This window comes from Manis javanica, chromosome 5 (assembly GCF_040802235.1).
Source record: "Manis javanica isolate MJ-LG chromosome 5, MJ_LKY, whole genome shotgun sequence".
NCBI classification, from domain to species: Eukaryota; Metazoa; Chordata; class Mammalia; order Pholidota; family Manidae; genus Manis; species Manis javanica.
The window spans coordinates 50,245,326-50,266,677 of record NC_133160.1 but is presented as its reverse complement, the minus strand read 5'-3'; the positions used below and the strand labels follow the sequence as shown (position 1 = coordinate 50,266,677).

Below are 21,352 nucleotides of genomic sequence, written 5' to 3'. Positions count from 1 at the left end.
ACCAAATTCACAGCCCACAAAGCTTTTCTAAGACGCCCAGACCTCAGGTAGCAGAGAACTGGCAATTGATTTGTCGATGGAGGCTGGGGATGGGAGGAGAATTTCAATATACCTGCTCAGAGTGCTTGTTGCTTTTGAAGGGCCTTTGTCTTACATCCACTCCGATATGGCCACCTGTCTTTTAAGTACAATTTTTACAATGTGAACATCAGAACTTGGAGAGATCTATAAATTATAAGGCTTTCTCTCCAGAAGTTTTCTAGCTAAACCCCTTTATATGAGTATAATACACATGGCCAACTTTGGCCACAGACCTGCCCATAGGAGGCCTCCAAATATCTGGATGTATCCCAGGTAAGTGGGGCAAAGAAGGTAGGCTAATCAGACAATAGATGAATAATCAGGGAAACAAAAGCCCCTGCTGAGGCTTGCCTATCCAGAATGCTCCCTTAGGCCATCCAGAATGTCCTCTGAGCCTTTTTTAATCCCTTGCCCACCTTAATCTCCCATCTCTTGGCTCTGGTCCAGAAATAAAAAAATCTGTATGTATTTATATTATTTTAACAGATGCTAACTTGTCATCCTTTTATCAGGTTTCCTCATTTTTTCTCTACCATTATGAGTACATACTTATTTCTTAGACAGATAGAACTTCGTAGATGAGTGGTCCTATGGGAAACACTAACATTTATAACTGATGGCTCCTACCCTCAAGGAGCTTAAAATACGGAAGAAAAGGTGAGAGGTATAAAATAATACCTACAGTTTAGGAGGGGTCTGATATGTGCTATTAAAGTTAGGACATGACAGAACACATTTAGAGGAGTTAAGAGTTTAGAGACGAGAGAGTTCCTCTCTGGTGATGAGATCGTATTCATTCATGCTTTTGTCACTTACTGAACCCCTGAAGAAAGTCTGTGAGGAAGGAGCTCACCGAAGCTATGCAGCCTGCAAGCAGTGAATACCCATGAACTGAGGCTGAGGGAGTGTGCCTGGTTTGATGATGTCAAGCCCCACAGACAAATGCCAGAAAATGACTGGGTGGCCATAAGGGGGATTGGAAGAGAGGAGGGATGGGAAGATGTTAATAGGATTCAGGGACTTGGAAAAGGCAGGAATAAAGTGAAAATGAATGTTGAGCATGAAGCCATGGGATAAAAACCAGTGGGAAAGTTGGTGGGTGGTCATCATAGTAGGGATAAAGAGTAGGATAAGTAGGAGTGGGAGAGAAACAGGAACGTACAAAGCATGTGTGAGAAGAGGGCCAAAAGCTTAGAAGCAAGGCCAAATATAGAAATAATGGGTACTGGGTAGGGTAAATGGAGACAAAATTCACATTAACCCTTGGAGGGAATCACACGGGAATGCTGTGCCTTCCTTTGCCTCTATTCAGAACAGTCTTAAAGGCCCCAAGTGTAGTCACACTAAGGACAAACATGAGTCTTAAAATGTAATCATTGTAATGTCCACTGAGCTATTACCCAGGGTCAGTGACTCATCTTGGCACCTTCCAGATGTATTAGAAATGAGTGTGCTGCTCAACTCCAGACAAACTGCAATGAGAGGAACAGACGCAAGCTTTTCTCATGTCAAGGAAATTTTGTTTGTTTAAATCCTGCCAGCCTGAGAACACAGTGTAATAAAACTTTCCATTCTTGCTCTTAGAAAAATAGCAAAGGAAATGCATAGAGTGATATCCTGGTGAAACTTCTCATTTCATAGCACAAAGTTGAAAGCCTTAAGTAAATTCTGCTAAGACAATTTTCAGGAACTAAATCCATTAATCAAACAAGCTCTGTATTTGTTGTAGCACAAAAGTTTTTGAATTGGAGGTTACGCTGGACTGTGACGAGTCACACACATTCATTGGGCTTATTTTGCCATCTGGCCTTAAAAACTATAACCTCAGGATTCTGGCCAACAAATATGCTGAGCATTTAGGAATAAGCTATATAGGCCATAAGTCATTGAACAACCTGCAGTGGCATGTACTTCTACATTGGAGAGTACCTGTCATTTAAATTTTGCCCAGCAACAAAGACTGAGAAGAGAGAGGATACTGAGTTGACTGACGCCTGATTAGAGCACAAGCATCCAGAAGAGGGAAGAGGAGATACACTTCTATCCTGACGTGAACTTGGTGAGTGTAGTACTTTTCAAGTGAAGTTCAAGGTGAGTGGAATATAGTACACTATTTAAAAAAAAAACCTCTACAAATACAATAAAGTCTCATATAAACAGATTTGACTTATAAGTGCTGAGTACGGAGGCAAGAAACCAAACATTATATAAACATTTCTCAGGCCATTCCATTCAATAACCACATGCCCCAAAGTTCCCAGAGGAAGATATGAATCTCTTTTCTGTCTATCCTAATTGCTCTGTGGCTGTGAGCATCACCATATTTATGAGAAAGTTAAGCAATTTCAAAAAATTCTCAATTTTTAATTTTCACATTGAGTGCAATTCCACAGTAAACCTTGAAGAGATGCCAAAGGACTGACTTCCAGGAAGTTACCTCATAATATCACTAGTGTACGTATGATAAAACAATACCTTGTTAAAAGCATGATGGCAAAACTTATCTGTACATAATAAGATTGGAGATGTTTTTTCTTGGAAATAACAGAAACAATGCAGCACAGTGGTTAAGAGGGAACTCAACTACCCACCAAAGTGAGAATGCAGGCTGGACCTCTATACTAGTGCACAGGTAGCTTCACCTCTACTTGTTTATTCATCAAATATGTAGAATTACTCCTATGAGAGTTGCAAGAATTAAATAATACAGGTAATATTTTTCAGTTTCTAGCACATATTAAGCAACCCAAAAATGTTAACTACTATCTTAAAAAATGAAACAATAAAGTAATTCCTACATATTACCCAATGTGTGCCCACCTACCAACATTTGTTTCTTATGCTCTTCTTTCTCTCCTGTTTCTCAGGATGAACTGTTTGTTCTCTGGCTAAGAGCAGCTCCTCTATCAACCTTTAAAATATTGGAATATTTCATATAAAAAAATCAGATTTATTTTCAGAGTGGGGAGGGAGTAGAAGCCCAGGACTTCTAAATACCCAGCCCTAGAAATCTACTCTGGGAGCACAAACCCACATTGCATGGTGCTCTGGAGATCAGAGGGTTTGTGGTGAACAGGTTCCCACAACTGGCTGCTCTGGGACAAAAGAAAGGCAGGTGCTTTGAAAGAATTGACAACAGCGAGAGTACTGCTAAAGGGGCAAGGATTTAGGAGAAGGAACAGGTGGACAAAATGTCCCAGCAGGTTGGGAACTTTCAGGAACTTTTGACACTCCATCCCCCAGGACAGCAATGCAGCCCCAAGGCCTCCCACCATGATAAGTAGCCTACTGCTGCTTCCTCCTGGTTGGCACCTGTGAGCGAACCTGCTGCCCCTGCTTTCATGCCAAGCCAGCCGAGGGCAGCTCCACCTACAACAACTACACAGGCTTAATGCAGAGGCTGCTTCCTGTGTGTATGGCTCACTGGTCCTGACAGTGGAAGCAGGCACTCCTGCAGGGAAGCAGGTAAGGGCTCTGTCCTCCCAGCCAGCACCAGCACCACTCGCCAAGCCAGCAGAAGGGAAGCCCCACCTATGGCAATTTAGGTGCTTAACGCAGAGGCTGCTCCCTGCATGTGGCTCACTGGCCTTGAAAGTGGAGGCAGGCACTGCAGCCAGGAAGCAGGAAACAGCTCTCTCTTTAGGGTAGGCACCGGCACCACTAGCCTGAGACTACGACCATGACTCCAGGGGTGGGCAGCTCGGAAGAGTGGAACTTCTGGGCACTGGAGGGCGCTGCCTATACAAATCTAATATTTCTCATTATTCAATAGGATTATGAAAAGGCAGAACCTTGTTCAACCCAAAAGCTCTCAAATACCAGAAAGAGGGCTCAGTGAAACTGAAATCACCAGTCTTCCTGAAAAATAATTCAAAATTAAAGTCATCAGCATGTTAATGGAGCTACAGAAAAATATTCAAGAGCTAAGGGGTGAATTCAGGAGGGAAACAGAGACCTTTAAAAATACAGTATCTGAAATGAAACTTACACTGGAGGGACTTAAAAGCAGATTAGATAAGGTAGAGGAGATAGTAAATGGAATTGAAATAAAACAACAGGAATACAAAGAAGCTGAGGCAGGAGGAAAAAGGATCTCTAGGAATGAAAGAATATTAAGAGAACTGAGTGACCAATCCAAATAGAATGATATTTGCATTATAGGGGTACCAGAAGAAGAAGAGAGAGAAAAAGGGGCAGAAAGTGTCTTTGAAGAAATAATTGCTGAAAACTTCTCCAATCTGAGGAAGGAAAAAGTCTCCCAGGCCAAGGGGGAGCACAGAACTCCCAACACAAGGGACCCAAGAAAGACAACACCAAGGCATAGAATAATTAAAATGGCAAAGATCAAGGACAAGGAGAGAGTATTAAAAGCAGCCAGAGAGAGAAAAAAGATCACCTACGAAGGAAAACCCATCAGGCTATTATCAGACTACTCAGCAGAAACCTTACAGGCCATAAAGGAGTGGCATGATAAATTCAATGCAATGAAACAGAAAGGCCGCCAACCAAGAATACTCTACCTGGTGATATTATCATATAAAATTGAAGTAGGGATTAAACAATTTCCAGGTAAGCAAAAGTTGAGGGAATTTACCTTCCACAAATTCCCACAAAATACAGGGCATTTTGGAGGGACTGCTATAGATGGAAGAGTTCCTAAGGCTAAATAGCTGTCACCAGAGAAAATAAAACCACAGTAAAGGAAGTAGACCAATTAATTACTAAGCAAATGCAAAATTACATCAGCTACTCACAAAGTCAGTCAAGGGATACACAAAGAGTACAGAATATGACACCTAACATATAAAGAGTGGAGGAGGAAGAAAAGAGAAAAAAAAAAGAATCCTCAGATTCTGTTTATAATAGCATAATAAGTGAGTTAAGTTAGACTGTTAGATAGTAAAGAAGCTTCCCTTGAAGATTTGATAACAATGAATCCAAAACCTGCAATGGCAATCGATAATCACCCTAAATGTAAATGGCCTGAATGCACCAATTAAAAGACATAGAGTCACTGAATGGATAAAAAAACAAGAACCTTCTATATGCTGCCTACAAGAGACTCACTTCAAATGCAAAGACAAACCCAGACTAAAAGTGAAGAGAAGGAAAAAGATATTTCATGCAAATAATAGGGAGAAAAAAGCAGGTATTGCAATACTTGTATCAGATAAAATAGACTCCAAAACAAAGAAAGTAACAAGAGACAAAGAAGGACATTACATAATGATAAAGGGGTCAGTCCAACAAGAGGATATAACCATTATAAATATCTATGCACCCAACACAGGAGCACCTACACATACGTGAAACAAATATTAACAGAATTAAAGGAGGAAATAGAATGCAATGCATTCATTTTAGGAGATTTCAACACACCACTCACTCCAAAGGACAGATCAACCAGACAGAAAATAAGTAAGGACACAGAGGCACTGAACAACACATTATAACAGATGGACCTAACAGACATTTACAGAACACTCCACCCAAAAGCAACAAGATGCACAGTCTTATCAAGTGCACATGGAACATTTTCCAGAATAGATCACATACTATGCCATAAAAAGAGCCTCAGTAAATTTAAAAAGACTGAAACGGTGCCAAACAACTTTTCAGATCATTAAGGTATGAAACAAGAAATCAGTTATACAAACATAACAAAAAGACCCACAAACACATGGAGGCTTGACAGCATGCTCCTCATTAATCAGTGGATCAATCACCAAATTAAAACACAGATCAAGCAATACATGGAGACAAATGAAAACAAGATCTCAACACCCCAATTTCTGTGCGACACAGCAAGGGCTAATCTAAGAGGAAATTATATAGCAATTCAGACCTATTTAAAGAAGGAAGAACAATCCCAATTGAACAGTATAAGGTCACAATTAATGAAACTGGAAAAAGAACAAACAAGGCCCAAAGTCAGTAGTAGGAGGGGCAAAATAAAGATCAGAGAAGAAAGAAAAAAATTGAGAAGAACAAAACAATAGACAGCATTAATGAAACCAAGAGCTGATTCTTTGAGAAAATAAACAAAATATATAAACCCCTAGCCATACTTATCAAGAAAAAAAGAGTCTACACACATAAACGGAATCAGAAATGAGAAAGGAAAAATCAAAATCACTACAGACACCACAGAAATACAAAGAATTATTAGAGAATAAAATGAAAAAGTATATGCTAACATATTGGATAATATACAAGAAATGGACAATTTTCTAGAAAAACACAACCTTCCAAGGCTGACCCAGGAAGAAACAGAAAATCTGAAAGACCAAGTACTAGCAATGCAATTGAATCAGTAATCAAAAAACTACAAAAGAACAAAACTGCCAGAAGAGATGGTTTCACCACTGAATTTTTTCAGAAATTTAGAGAAGACCTAATCCTAGTCCTCCTTAAATTTTCCAAAAAGTAGAAGAGGAGGGAATACTTCCAAACTCATTCTATGAAGCCAGCAACACTCTAATATCAAAACCAGGAAAAGATACCACAAAAAAAGAAAATTACAGACCAATATCCCTTATGAACATTGATGCAGAAATACTCAACAAAATATTAGCAAACTGAATTAAAAAATATATCAGAAAGATCACCCATCATGATTGAGTAGGATTAATTCCAGGGATGCAAGAAGGGTACACTATTCGAAAGTCTACCAACATCATCCACCACATCAACAAAAAGAAGGACAAAAACCACATGATCATCTCCATAGATGCTACAAAAGCATGTGACAATATTCATCAACCATTCATGATGAAAACTCTCAACAAAATTGTATAGAGGGCAAGTACCTCAACATAATAAAGGCTATATATGATAAACCCATGGGCAACATCATACTTAACAGTGAACAGCTGAAAGCTCTTCCTTTAAGACCGAGAACAAGACAAGGACGCCCATTCTCCCCACTTTTATTCAACGTAGTACTGGAGGTCCTAGCCACAGAAATCAGACAACACAAAGAAATAAAAGGCATCCAGATTGGCAAGGAACAAGTTAAATTGTCACTGTTTGCAGATGACATGATATTGTACATAAAAACCCTAAAGAATGCACTCCAAAACTACTAGAACTAATATCTGAATTCAGCAAAGTTGCAAGATACAAAATTAATACACAGAAATCTGTTGCTTTCCTATACACTAATGATGAAGTAGCAGAAAGAGAAATCAGGAAAACAATTCCATTTACAATTGCATAAAAAAGAATAAAATACCTAAGAGTAAACCTAACCAAGAAACTGAAAGACCCTGAAAACTACAAGACACTCTTGAGATAAATTAAAGAAGACACTAATAAATGGAAATACATCCCAGACTCTTGGGTAGGAAGAATTAATATTGTCAAAATAGCCATCCTACCTAAAACAATCTACAGATTCAATGCAATCCCTATCAAAATACCAACAGCATTCTTAAATGAACTAGAACAAATAGTTCTAAAATTCATACAGAGCCACAAAAGACCCCAAATAGCCAACAAAACATTCCTTAGAAGGAAGAAGAAAGTGGTGGGTATTACAGTCCCTAATTTTCAGCTCTGCTACAAAGCCACAGTAATCAAGACAATTTGGTACTGGCACAAGAACAGAGCCATAGATCAATGGAATAGAATAGAGATCCCAGATATAAACCCAAGCATATATGGTCAATTAATATATGATAAAGGAGCCATGGATATACAATGGGGAAACGACAGCCTCTTCAACAACTGGTGTTGGCAAAACTGGACAGCTACATGTAGGAGACTGAAACTGGATTATTGTCTAACTCCATACACAAAAGTAAACTCAAAATGGATCAAACACCTGAATATAAGTCATGAAATCATAAAACTCGTATAAGAAAACATAGGTAAACTCTCTTGCATATAAACATGTGCAATGTTTTCATGAACATATCTCCTCGGGCAAGGGAGACAAAAGCAAAAATGAACAAGTGGGATTACATCAAGCTAAACACTTCTGTACAGCAAAGGACACCATCAGCAGAACAAAAAGGTATCCTACAGTATGGGAGAACATATTCATAAATGACACACTTGATAAGGGGTTAAAGTCCAAAATATATAAAGAGCTCACATGCATCAACACCCCAAAAGCAAATAACCTGATTAAAAAATGGGCAGAGTATCTGAACAGACACTTCTCCAAAGAAGAAATTCAGATGGCCAACAGGCACATGAAGAGGTTCTTCATATCAGTAATCACCAAGGAAGTGTAAATAAAAACCACAATGAGTTATCACCTCACACCAGTCAGGATGGCCAACATTGAAAATATAAGGAACAACAAATGCTGGTGAGGATGCTGAGAAAGAGGAGCCCTCCTACACTGTTTGTGGGAATGTAAATTATTTCAACCATTGTTGGAAAGCACTATGGAGTTTCCTCAAAAAACTAAAAATAAAAATATCATTTGACCCAGGAATTCCACTCCTAGGAATTTCCCTGAAGAAAAAAATATCCCAGATTCAAAAAGACCTATGCACCCCTATGTTTATCACAGCACTATTTACAACAGCTAAGACATGGAAGCACCCTAAGTTTCCATCAGTAGATGAATGGATAAAGAAGATGTGGTACATATACACAATGGCATGTTATTATTCAGCCATAAGAAGAAAACAAATCTACCATTTGCAACAACACAGATGGAACTAGAGGGTATTATGTTCACTGAAATAAGCCCAGTGGAAAAAGACAAGTACTGAATGATTTTACTCATCTGTGGAGTATAATAACAAAGCAAAAACTCAAGGAACAAAACAGCAGCAGACTCACAGAACCCAAGAATGGACTAACAGTTACCAAAGGGAAAGGGACTAGGGAGGGTAGATGGGAAGGGAGGGATAAGGGGATTAAGGAGCATTATGATTAGCACATATAATACAGGGGGGTCACAGACAAGCCAGTAGAGCACAGAGAAGACAAGTAGTAACTCTACATCATCTTACTATGCTGATGGACAGTGACTGTAATGTGGTTTGTGATGGGAACTTTATAATAGGGGGGAATATAATAACAAAATGTTGCTCATGTGAAACCTGAGCATAAGATTGATCAATGATAACTTAATAAAAACAAGAAAGAATTCAAAAGCATTAAACCCTCAGCACAGGACCTTGCTTTCAGGAGTCCAGTGTGACTGGGTCATGAAGGATGCGGCAGGGTGAAGTGCAAAATGACAGAGCATGTATGACAAGACAGGTGAAGATCTGGGAGTTTAGGTGAGATAAGGAGAAAACATAGCAAACAAGTGAAGCATTAGAGACCTAAGAATAAGTTCATTAAGACAATAGGGCAAACATCAAGGCTGGCCAACCCACATGCAAAACTTCTATTAAAATGTAAGCACTCCTTTCCTATAAGTTATTCTTAGGACCCCGATTCTTTGTGACCAATTCAATCAGGAATCATTCTGCCTGGATTTGTATCCTTGCTCAGATTCCTACCTGCTCTGTGATCTTAGAAATATTACGTAACTTCCTCATCTACAAAATGGAGTAAAAAACAGAACCTCCCCTACCAGCTTGTTGTGAGAGAGAAGGCAGGCAGGAGGAAAAGGTTTAGCAATGTGCTTGTCAAATAAATGCAAGTGCAGCAAGTTTTAACTAGTAATGTGATCATTTCCTCTCTTATGATACCCTTGTTTGGTACTCAAGTTGCATTTGATTTTCATCCCTTGGTGCTTTGCACCCCTCAGCTGAAGGCAGTGTCTATGAGTGAGGCTCTGTGATATGGATTCCCTATTCTTTCCCTTTTCATTTTATCCATTCGCATCTATCTGCTGATGATTCCCAAATGTATACTTTCTCTTCTAAATCCCTTAGCTTATATATAATGTCTCTGGAAAATTTCTCTCTCCTTTCAAACAAAACTTGCTTACTCCCCCAACTGCAGCAGCAGTGTGATGACTGAATGTGTTCCTGGACGTAGTGCTTGGCACAAGGTAGGTGCTCAACAAATAGCTATTGAATTAACTGGAAGACTCTTCCTATTTTTCTTCTAACTAACAAATTTAGTGTGCCTCTTCCACAATGCTTAATACCATGAACTATGTTATGTATAACTGTATTAACTAATGGTCATTCTAGTACTTAATTATTCCATATTTATTAGGTAGATAGCTACTCCAGACAACCAAAGATAAAAGATGAGAAAGAGATTTGTTAAAAAAAAATGTGATTTGCTAAAACCTTGGATTTGTCCCCATTTGGAGGTTGGGGTGCATTTTTTGGATGACTAACCTTTGGCATTAGCAAGCCATTGACAATTAGTGATAAATTGCTAATAAATTATTCATAGTTACTAGACAATTGTGCTAACTAGAGGCAGCCAGAGACAGTAAAAGATGTGGAGGGAAACAATGAATTCTAAGATGCCAGAAGGATCTGGAATGTACCTCACACACTAAAAGGAAATTATGAAGCAGGAAAGGACATGAGTAGCAATGAACATGACTCTCACCAATGGTAAGTGAGCAAATTTGTGATCTGCATGGATGTTTATCTCTTTTGTATGTGAGAGCAATGATGACTTGAAGCTAGCATGGACTCATTAAAGAAGGTTATGTCATAGGAATTCTTCTCCTCTATGACTGACCTTATAGCTAGGCAGATTAGGAAAAAGCATTCAATGACATAGGGTATTTAGCCTTTCACAGGGCACTTCATGACACCTCTATGCAAAGAGACATATGGGCCATGCAATAACATGGATGGGTAAATACATAGCTTGTCAAACACACATCCCCCAAGAGTAATGATTAACAAGTGTATTTCAATGCATAGATTTCTTTTTCATGATGTGATTCAAGAATCTGTGAATCTCTGTTCTCCCATAATTTTTATTCCTTTATTTCTGTGAATGGACTGGGAATGTTTATAAAATGTGAATAAAATAAACCTGAGTGGGACAGCAGCTATGATGGATAAAGGAAACAAGTTAGTTATTAAAGTGTACTCAAAAAGTACACTATACCACAGTCATGGGTTTAGAAATCAATCTCTACAGTAGAATGGAGAGATACTGTGTCTTGCACCCCTGGTATTCCACAATGTCTAGCACATGGGATTAGTGGTGCTTAAGTATTACTTGAGTGTTGAGAAGCATGACAGATAGATAAAATTTAGCAAGGTTTATGGATATCAGTGGAAGTGGTAGTAAAACATGATTTTCAAAATAGCTAATCTGCACCTAGATATCATTAATAGAAGAATAGTGTCTAAAAATAGGGAGGTGGTTCTGCTATTACCCTGTGTGTTATGGTATTCCTTTGGAAAATGACCAGAAATGTGGCTATTTGAAAAGGATAAGATGGTTGCCTTCAGGTATGTTAGGCTGTAACATGGAAAAAGGGAAGTAACTTTGTTTTGTTTGTTGCTAAGGATTAGACCAGGGCCACCATGTAAAGTTAAAGGAAACTATTTGGATCAACATCTGGAGAATGCCATTTTAGAAAATAAAAATGGTTTTCTATCAGTTGAGATGTGTGCCAAAATCTAGGGGAAACTTGGCAGAGATACTAAAGCTAAGCTTCTGTTTAATTACACAGTCTTTAAGGGCACATCAAAATCTAAGATTCTAATATACACTGATTTTATCCTTGAGTCCTTCCCTTATTACAAAATTAAAGGCATGTATACTAAACACACAGTAAGTGCTTAAATGCATGTTTAAGTGTACAGAGAATAAAAGGACAGTCTTGTTCATTAAGAAAACATATAAATATATATAAGCCAGGGAAGTTTAAAACAGTTATTCTATTATTTTTGTTCAGAACAGTAGAAAAAACTACTTCTCTCAGCACTCTTTGTATTAATCCTGAAAAGAAATTTATGAAATAAGATATATTTTAAATTCTTGGATCTAAAATAAATAAAACTTTCCAAAGTATGGATATAAAACATTATTAAATTAATACACTGGAAAAGGAAAATTTGCAACTTGAAAAGGAGAATGTAGTTTATAGAGGAATATAAAAAAATGTGTAAGTGGCAATTCAGAAGACCATCTGTTCAACCATTATATATAAATAATAATCATATAACTATATGTATATAAGAGCAAAACAAACATAAATTATAGCTAATATGTAAAAATAAAAAACTGGTGATGAGAAAAGAAATTCTGTCACAGGGTTGACTTACCCTATGAAATTTCAAAATGTATCCCAACGTAAAACACAATAGTAAAAACCATATGAATAGAATAAACATCCCATAAATTGATTAAAAATACTTGCAGAACTTAATTTATAAAGAAAAACACAAAACCAATACAACACATGGAAAAGAATCACTATAATAATGTGGAAACAAATGCCTATCAGTATTTATCACATCATACACTGAAATAAATCTGAGATGACTCAAATTGTTTACTGAATCAGTTCATTAGTTAATCATAAAAAGAAAACTATGAAATGGCCTTTCCAGCTCAACTATGGCCTGGGGATAAATTTGGGGCTTCTGAAGAAATAGATTTCATTATCAAAAATAATATTTTAGATGTAGTTATATAATATCAAACTTCACAGATGACCAGTAATTACAATATGATATTTTTGCACCTAAAGTGGCATGAAATCAGTGAAAATATTTAAGACTGGGAAGACTGTAGTTAAGAGGTTATAGATACTGCTGGTGAGGTACCTATTATTAAAAAGAACGGTCAAAATGTTCCTATCCATCCAAATGTTGGTTTCTAAATGCTGTGCTCAAATGAAAGAAACCAGGGTTCCTTGGAAAAATGATGGAATCTAGGGTTGAGGCAGGACAAATACTAATGAGCCCAGAGAACCTCATGGTGTAAAGGGTAAGGGAGGAAAAAAGTAAGAAAGTAAGTAAGGAATGGTTACTTGAGTAGATTCACATGTCAAACTTCATCAAGCTGTAGACTAAGATTTGTGCATTTTATTGTATGTACCTCAATATAAAAATAAATAAGTAAATAATGGACATTATTGAGAACCTCAAGGAAAAGAAAAATAAAGGGAGTAAGTATGAAAAGAAGAGAGTAGATAGTCTGTAGGGGGAAACCTGTCAGCAGGCTACTGAAACCGACCTGAAAGAGCTCTCAATGGTTAATTCTCGAATAATTTGACCTCAAACTGAGGGCAGATTTCACTGCTATCTTAAAGTAGAGTGTTTCTCTGAAACCTCTCATAAGCCAAAATGCTATAAAGCAAAGAGTATTTCCTCCTTTCTGAAAATTTGCATTACACCACTTCACACTTACTGAAGACCTACATTAGTTCAGTAATAGCTTTTTTAGTAAAAGTGAAAATTCTTTTGAGATTTCTTTTGGTTAGCAAAGCTAGGAACTAACACAGGTCTTCACATTAAAGTGAAGAGGCATACTATAAACTTTCAGAATAGGGCATGCCTATAATGTCAGTATTGAATTATAAACCAAAGAATAAAAGAAGTATTCATGAGTCTATGCTGATATAAACAAATAACTGTATAAATAAATACAAGGGAGAAAAGGGATAACACTTCCATATAAAATAATTCTACTTGTAGCAATCTAATTTAGGGGATCTCAAATACCTGAGATATAGTTAAAGACTTAAACATTCAAAGATGCTTATGTGTTTATTGCCTTATTATGGTAATTAAATATCTAAAATAGTGGTTTCTTTTTTGATGAATTACTTTATAGTCAGTATAATCCCATATTCAGAGAATATTTTTCAGGAAATATTCATAATATAACATATACAAGATATCAAGAAGTACCACTGCTCTGTGTGTGTTTACCATGTGTACAGCAGTTTGGTTACAGTGTTGGCGTGCATATGTGTCTATAAACATAGGATATGTTCAAAATTTCAAAATGCTTATGTCTGAAATAAGAAAATAAAAATATGTAGTCCTGTTTGTTTTTCTTTGTAAATTTCTAAGTTATTATTTTTTTCTAATAAAAATTAAAAATACAGGTAAATTGGGGCACACATCATCAGTGAATGTAATACTCAAATATCTTTTCTGAAACAGTTGGAGGGATAGTGCAGGTGAACATGTGACCTTTAGTTATTTGTTTGCTTTATATTAGTTTAAAAAGCCACTATTAATTTCTCGACTGCATTGCTTCATGGGACAAAAGTCAGGGTAGAAACTGAAAGTGCGTTTTTCCTAATTTAAGAGGAAGACTATAATAATAATAATTATTATTATTATTTCATTACATAATAAAAACAAATATTTATTAAATAATCAAACTAATCAATCCCACTCCTACTAGGCAGTAACATCCATATTTTAAGTATATTTTTAAGCACATATTCAGTTGTAAAACATCTGTTTGTGTATGTTAAGCCTGTTTGTTATGTACCAATACCGTCTCCAAAGCATGTATGCTGTATATAACTGTCCAACATGTAAAATGTTGACTTTGAAATGATTTGACAATACTATGTTAAATAATTTTCAACCAAAGTATATATTTTATTTTACACATTTAAATAGTGTCTTATCTCCTAAAATATTTACAATGCAAAAAAGAATGGATGGAATAAACATGAATTATAAAATAGAAGTAATAAAATCAATTAGAGGCACTATGGTATAATTTGACTCTAGCCATCCACAGAGCCGATCATCTTCTACCTGGTTTCAGACTATATCCAAACAATGCCTACATTCAAATGAAAATGACTTAACTACCAAATATTTTTACTTTTTTTACATGTAATTTTGATCACACAGATACAATCTTCTGATAAAATATAAGATATGGATAAAATACATAATTCCAATATTTTGGAACTATTCTTGTCAATGAGAAGATTTCAGAAACATCAAAACAAAAAACTGTGGCAAAATCCAATATCCCTTATCTTATGTCTGCTAAAAAAATTATGCCTTAAAAATTCATCAGTAGACAGAGTAAGTCACTAAAATGGATTTTTCTTCTTTACCTCATTTTCCAGAGTGAAACATAGTGTCTGGCTCATATTTGATAGTCAATAAATGTTTAATTAAAGAAAATTTAAGTATACTATTTCTTTATGACTTAAGTTATGACAAGTTTTCATATTGATTCATGTGAAGCCATGGAACTAGACTAGATTCATTAGCTAATAAAACTGATATCATTAAAAAAGAAAATCCCCATATACAGTTAGAGCAAGTAGGTATGAACACAAAGAACATTAGTGTAAACTTTCCACCTATGTGAATGTAGTACAGAGGATGAGAAACAGGTACAGGAAGAAAACCTTAGAAAGCTATAGTTGCAAATATAATTTTAAAATGGTTATACTATTAATCAAGTGATGAAAGATTGATGTTAAACATAATTAAACTCCTAATGAAAATGTGAGTAATGAAAAATCAGGGAAATAAATTGAGAAAACATGAATTTAATTTCATGTGCCCATATTTTCTTACAACTCATTTTCTTAGAGTAAAAGGAATAATAGATTTCAGAAGAAGAAGGTAGGACAACACTGCTTTTTGTCTCCAAACACAAGAGAGCTAGCAAAAGGGATGGGACAATTCTAGTAGTAGTTCTTACTACCATAAAGAAATACATATATTTGTCTTGGTTTTGTTGTCAAAGTAAATCAAATTAACAAAATAGCCATTTATAGAGTCACAAATGTAGCTAAAATTTTGATTATCATATTTGTTAGTCACCCTTGTTATAAGTAAAACATTTGAAAGTACCTATCTATGTATCTATCTACATGCATATATGTTTACATATGCATGTGTGTGTATAAACATATCCATGAAAATTGAGACAATGTGTGTCTTTGGAATAATGTACAAACATGTTCTGCTTATGTGGAGTCAAACCTTATACATTTTTAAGATAATTCACAAAAACATTTCTCAGAATAACGCAACAAACATTTTATCACATTGCGTTCTTTTCAGGAAATTATGAAATACTGTGTCCTGAGAGCCTTCAAAGTTTCTAAGAGTTTTAAGAGCAGATGCTTGCTTTTCTTCTTAATAAAATTATGAAGGAATGTGTAAAAGTAGATTAAACTATGTCAGATTCTTTGAAAGAAAACAGTATTCTTCCAAGAAGGTTTTTATGTAGCAAAAGAAAAAAAATGAGCATTGCAAGCAATTCTGAAAACATAACTGAGATGCAATTTGATAAATAGCTTTACATCATCCGAGCCAGAGCAGTAGAAAAGCATGCTATCAGCACTTTTGTCAAAGGCATTACTGACTCCTCTTTCTCTATCTCATTTTATCATGACTTTCTCATTTTGTTTACTCAGTCACATTGACTGGGAAAAAATGATTCCTTACCCCTTGGATGAGTTATGATGGAGTCCACTAGAGAAGGGTCCTTTGCTCCCTCTTCGCTGCTGCTGTCTCTTTCAATCAGTTTATCCACCATAGCTATTATGCAGTTCAGGCTCTTCCCCACATTGGCCCATACCCTATCCTGAAAAGAGCATAAACATCACTACATATTTTATTGCAAAAACAAAATAAGGCAAAATCTGAGGAATCCATTTTAGAGAAGCATGTAGAGAAGCGATTGTAAGAATGCATAGTGAGTGACTAGCTTTAATACTCTCATTAATTTGGTCAGACTATGGGTATATAAGAAATCTATTTCTCTTAATAAAGCAAAATTTATGTGTTATAAGTATTTTTTATTCATTCCATTATTGTTTTTCTGTCATAAAGCAATGATAACTACTATACAGTATAAACCATAATTGAGCACGAATTATGACATTTTGAACTGGAGATATCTCTTTTCTTTACCAACACTTAATAAGAAAAGATACACAATATTTTTTAGAGAATAGACACCACCTGCATTATAAATTCTTGTTTTCCTTTTTATTGTGATAATGTATACATAACATGAAATTTAACATTTTCATCATTTTTAAGTGTATAGTGGAGGCGGAACTAAATACGTTCACATTGTTGTACAATATCACCATCCATCTCCAGAACTTTTCATTTTCCTAAACTGAGACTTTGTATCCTTGACCATGAGCTCCCCACTCTTCTGCCCCCAGCCCCTGGCAACCATCACTTTACTTTGGGTCTCTATGAATTTGATAATTCTAGGTACTAGAAGTTCTTAAAGTGTGGTCTTCAGATTATGTCTTGTAAAGGAGCAAAATTAGGTTTCAGTCATCCAAGAATTGAAAGTAAGCTCAGGGTCAGATCCTGCACTAAGAGATGACCCTACAAACAGGGAAGACTGGCCACCCTGAAATCTGAAATTACAGGCATCACTTAGCTAAAGGATCGATTAGCTGGCTCTAAGGACATAGAAGCCAACATGAATAAAGAAAAGTGTCAGCATCAAGGCCACAAATTAATTCATGTGACTAGGATATAAAATAGGTAGTAAGCTATGAGAGAGGAATGATGACAATTAAATTCCTAGGACACAATTATTAGTTATTAATCCTAGTGAGATAATTATTTCAGAACTAGGAAGCTAAACATGGGTAGGCAAAATTCTTAAAGGGGAATCTTGATTTCTTGCCTAAAAAAGCCACTTTCTCTAATATCTCTGTGAAAACATGCACACAGAGGAAAATAACCAGCAAAAATACATTCTGATTCTAATGCTTTTTATTCACAAGGCTAGTCCATGTGGACATTTCTTTTTGCTTGGATCACCGGTATATTTGGGGCCTACTCTCCTTTCTACTAAAATCACACAATTTGTTTCAGACAGCTCCCGTGAAGAGAAGCTGGTTAGGGGACAGAGGACAATGGAAGTGTACAAATGTGACTGCAGAACACAGTACTTCCCATGTTTCACCTTCTCAGACCAGGGATACTATTCCAGATCCTGTTTCATTCCTCAGCAGATGAGAGGTTTAGAAAACAAACAAAACAAAATACAGCAGTCTATCAGAAAAAACAGATTGCTGAACCTTTCCGCCTCCAGAAATAGCAGGCATTATCCTGCTATGTGTCCAACTGAATCACGTAAGTAATTGAAAATTGATGGGTTACAGTCTAACCTTTATTGAATGGAGCCTAATTAGTGTCCTTGACCTTACTGGAGCCAGGTGCTGATCTTGGTCATTTATTTCCGGGTGAGGACTTCAGCTAACATGCAGGTCAAGTCCAGTGGCAACAGATGTACAGATTTTATGGCTGTAGCAGTGAGTATCCAGGGAGACTTTATACCTGGTCGAGTGAGCCATGAAGGGAGGGAAAATGGTGTTTGTTCAGTGTGCCACAAATTTATGAGCTTGGTAACATCGACAGGAATCCTGACTGATTTGGATCAGCAGTTAATTTAGTTACAAAAGAAAAAACAACAAAGAGGTTGAGCAATGCTTAGCTGATCAACTTTTTCCAGGGCCAATATTTGGTCAGCAAAGATGTGAAGACTCAACCAGAGTTGATATGGGGGTACCAAGAAGCCCTGTTGTATCTCTGTCTCCACACACAATTTCCCACTTGTCACTACCAATTTTTTGAGGGATTTAATTAGAACCAAACCAACCAGTGAATGAACAAGGCCAATAGCATCTTTAAAAAAGAGGTTCAGTTTTTCTTTGCTGAATGGGAGCAATTTGCCCAATACTGGCCTAGTTCCTCAACACTGCAAACCTTTGTTTTTTCAATAGTTGATAGCTCTGACCTCTGTGCTATCCTAACTATACCCAGGCTGCTAGGTTAATGAGCTTCCACTGAAAACACTGCATGGCACAAACTAGCACTTGTCTGGCTCAAGCTATGTAATTACAAACACCTGCACACATATATCTAAATACACACACATTATGCCCACTAAAAACATGTGATGTTCATTAGAATTAAGTGAGATTTCCCAATCTATGCTTTCTATTGATTAACCTCCTTCCTTCCTACTTACTCATGTAAAAATTCCTTACCTCGTTTCCCAATAACCACACTGCTGTCCCCGCCTTGAAATTGAGTCCCTGGTCACACAAGTGGAGTCAGATAGCCACTGTTTCCAGTACTGACATCTCCATAGCCCCCTGGTTTGGACCTTGCCCCAACCCATACTATTATCCATTACATAATCGGTTCTAAGCACTAGTGCCACAGGCATCATTATCACCATGCTCATATCTTCATTCCTCTGATCAAAAGCAGGCTTAGTACTGCAGCAAGTATTCATTTTTCTCTCAGCCTAAAGACACCTCTGAAGTTGGGTTGGTCTAGATAATTCTCCTTAGTTCTTGCTGGTCTTCAAAATGGAAACTTTCTCCAGGTCAGTCCCCTTGCTGTCGCAGAAACATGCTGTTAATGAGCTCTCTCTGTATTTTCTGGGCATCTGCCACATGCTAGCTCAGTGCTGCTGAACATCAAAGTCATGAAGGAGACCTTGGAGGAATAATATTCCTGTCTTGACACATACTGCTTTTTATGCTTAGAATGCCTTCTCCCTGCTCACTCTCAAGGCTTACTATCTTCAAGAACTGTTCATGCTCCTCTGTTACATATTTTTCTTACTATAGACAGAGGCTCTATGAGGGAAATGACTATTAATTGATCCTTTTATTCTCAGGTTGTAATATTCATCAGGTAAGCTATAAATAAAAGAATGAATGAATGAATGGATGGATGAAAGAAGGAAGGGATTTTTTTTTCATTTTCTCCAGCTTCAACATAACTTCTCTCTGAATCTTTTCAACATTTTCAGTGTATCATACAACCACCCCCATTCCTGGAATATCTTTCAATCTCTCTTCTTTTTTCATTAATGTTGGACATTCACCTAAATTAGATGATATGGCTGTTAAGGCCAGAATCCATATTTTTTTATATTTATTTTCCCCCAAGTACCTATAGTATTTCTACACACTATTGATGCTTAATTAGCATCTATTGATTGACTCAATAACCTGCTACTTAGGAGTAAAAGGAAATTAAGAGGCAACTATAAGAAGCATTTTCACATGCATGTTCAAAGTATAGCTAGAACTAAGCTTATACTCTGAAAGGCTGAGTTTACCCTTACAAATAACACACCATGTTAAAGCTTTCAAGTCAGTGAAAATGTTAAATAAAACATTTACTTAATAGCAAATAATAAAGTCAACTGATTAACTAAAGCTTTTAATTATAAATTAGTAATTGGATATAACACGATTAGATAGTTGCACAACTGGTCAAATGACATGACACTATCAGTTAATGTGCTGCATACAACCAATTTCCAGGATTGAAACTTATTTTTAACTGAATGTACCCTGATATATACCAAGTCAGTAGTCTGTATATATATCAGCATTTCTTTCAACTACGTATTAAATTTTAGGGATTCAAAAATTTCTTTTTAGAAACTGATCTCACTATTCACATTAGACTGTATTAAAGTTTAAGGGCACTTGATGTGAATATAATAATCTCTAACATGTGTGTGTGAAAATTTGCATATTCATTATACATAGGCACATCAAGATATCTGACATTGAACCAAGCATTGGTAAGAGTCAGTGAAGTATAAAACCATAAGGAAATCATGATTATGTTAAAAAAAATAAAATATTTCTCTTAAAAACATTGGTTTGTGTTACAGGATGAACTGCTGATTCGGCAAATCCATCCATTCCACTTATCCCTACATTAAGTCTGAAAAATACATTGAATTAGTATGTATAAAATACTGTGTTAGATCCTGTAAAGTGAGATGAAGGTGAATTGTATTAACTGAATGTGGGAAAATCTAGAAATAGGCAGGATTTCATGAATATGCATGCACATAAAGATCTCATTTGGGTTTCTTTTATTTAATAGAACATTTGTGCACTTTAATGGCCAGTCATGAACTTTGCTTTATCACCTTTTGTGGTCTTTAATATTACATAAGTATTCATAGCACATTTCTCCTAGGTGAAATGGATTGGAGAAGTTCAGGAATGTTTCCCATCCGTCAAGAAAACAGATAGATGATAGAACACATTCAGTTACCATAGAGGGAACCACTGGCCTAATTCTCCCTGTCTTTGCCTGCCCTTTCAAATGGGGAGAGTGGATACTTTCAATGCCCTCTCCTCATAAGATTAACAAAACCAGACAGCCCTATTATGTGTGACTCAGGGATGAAAAAAAAAAGCTGGGACAGCAAGAAAATGTTAATTTTGATTCATATTTGCTGGGAAATATCTAAAATTGTTTCTGTAACTAAGACCTTTGTAATAGGAACATGAATAATCAAATAAATTGCTACTACTGGGTTTCTAGAAGCTTCTGGAGGCCTTAATTCATCATGTACTTAGTCATTTCTGATGTCTGTCCATCTTGAATAGTAAAACACTTTCTAT

At 36.3% G+C, this 21,352-nt stretch overlaps 1 protein-coding gene across 11 annotated transcripts in view; it reads right to left on the bottom strand.

The window, feature by feature from the left end:
* INPP4B (inositol polyphosphate-4-phosphatase type II B) overlaps positions 1-21,352 on the bottom strand; it is a 910,826-nt gene that overhangs the window by 115,104 nt on the left and 774,370 nt on the right. For all 11 annotated transcript variants that reach the window (XR_012131555.1, XM_073237008.1, XM_036996729.2 and 8 more), the window contains one exon: positions 16,374-16,512. Coding sequence is in view for 10 of the 11 variants with exons in the window: in XM_073237008.1 (XP_073093109.1) it covers positions 16,374-16,512 (139 nt within the window). In the remaining variant the exon portion in view is untranslated. The remainder of the gene's footprint in view (positions 1-16,373; positions 16,513-21,352) is intronic.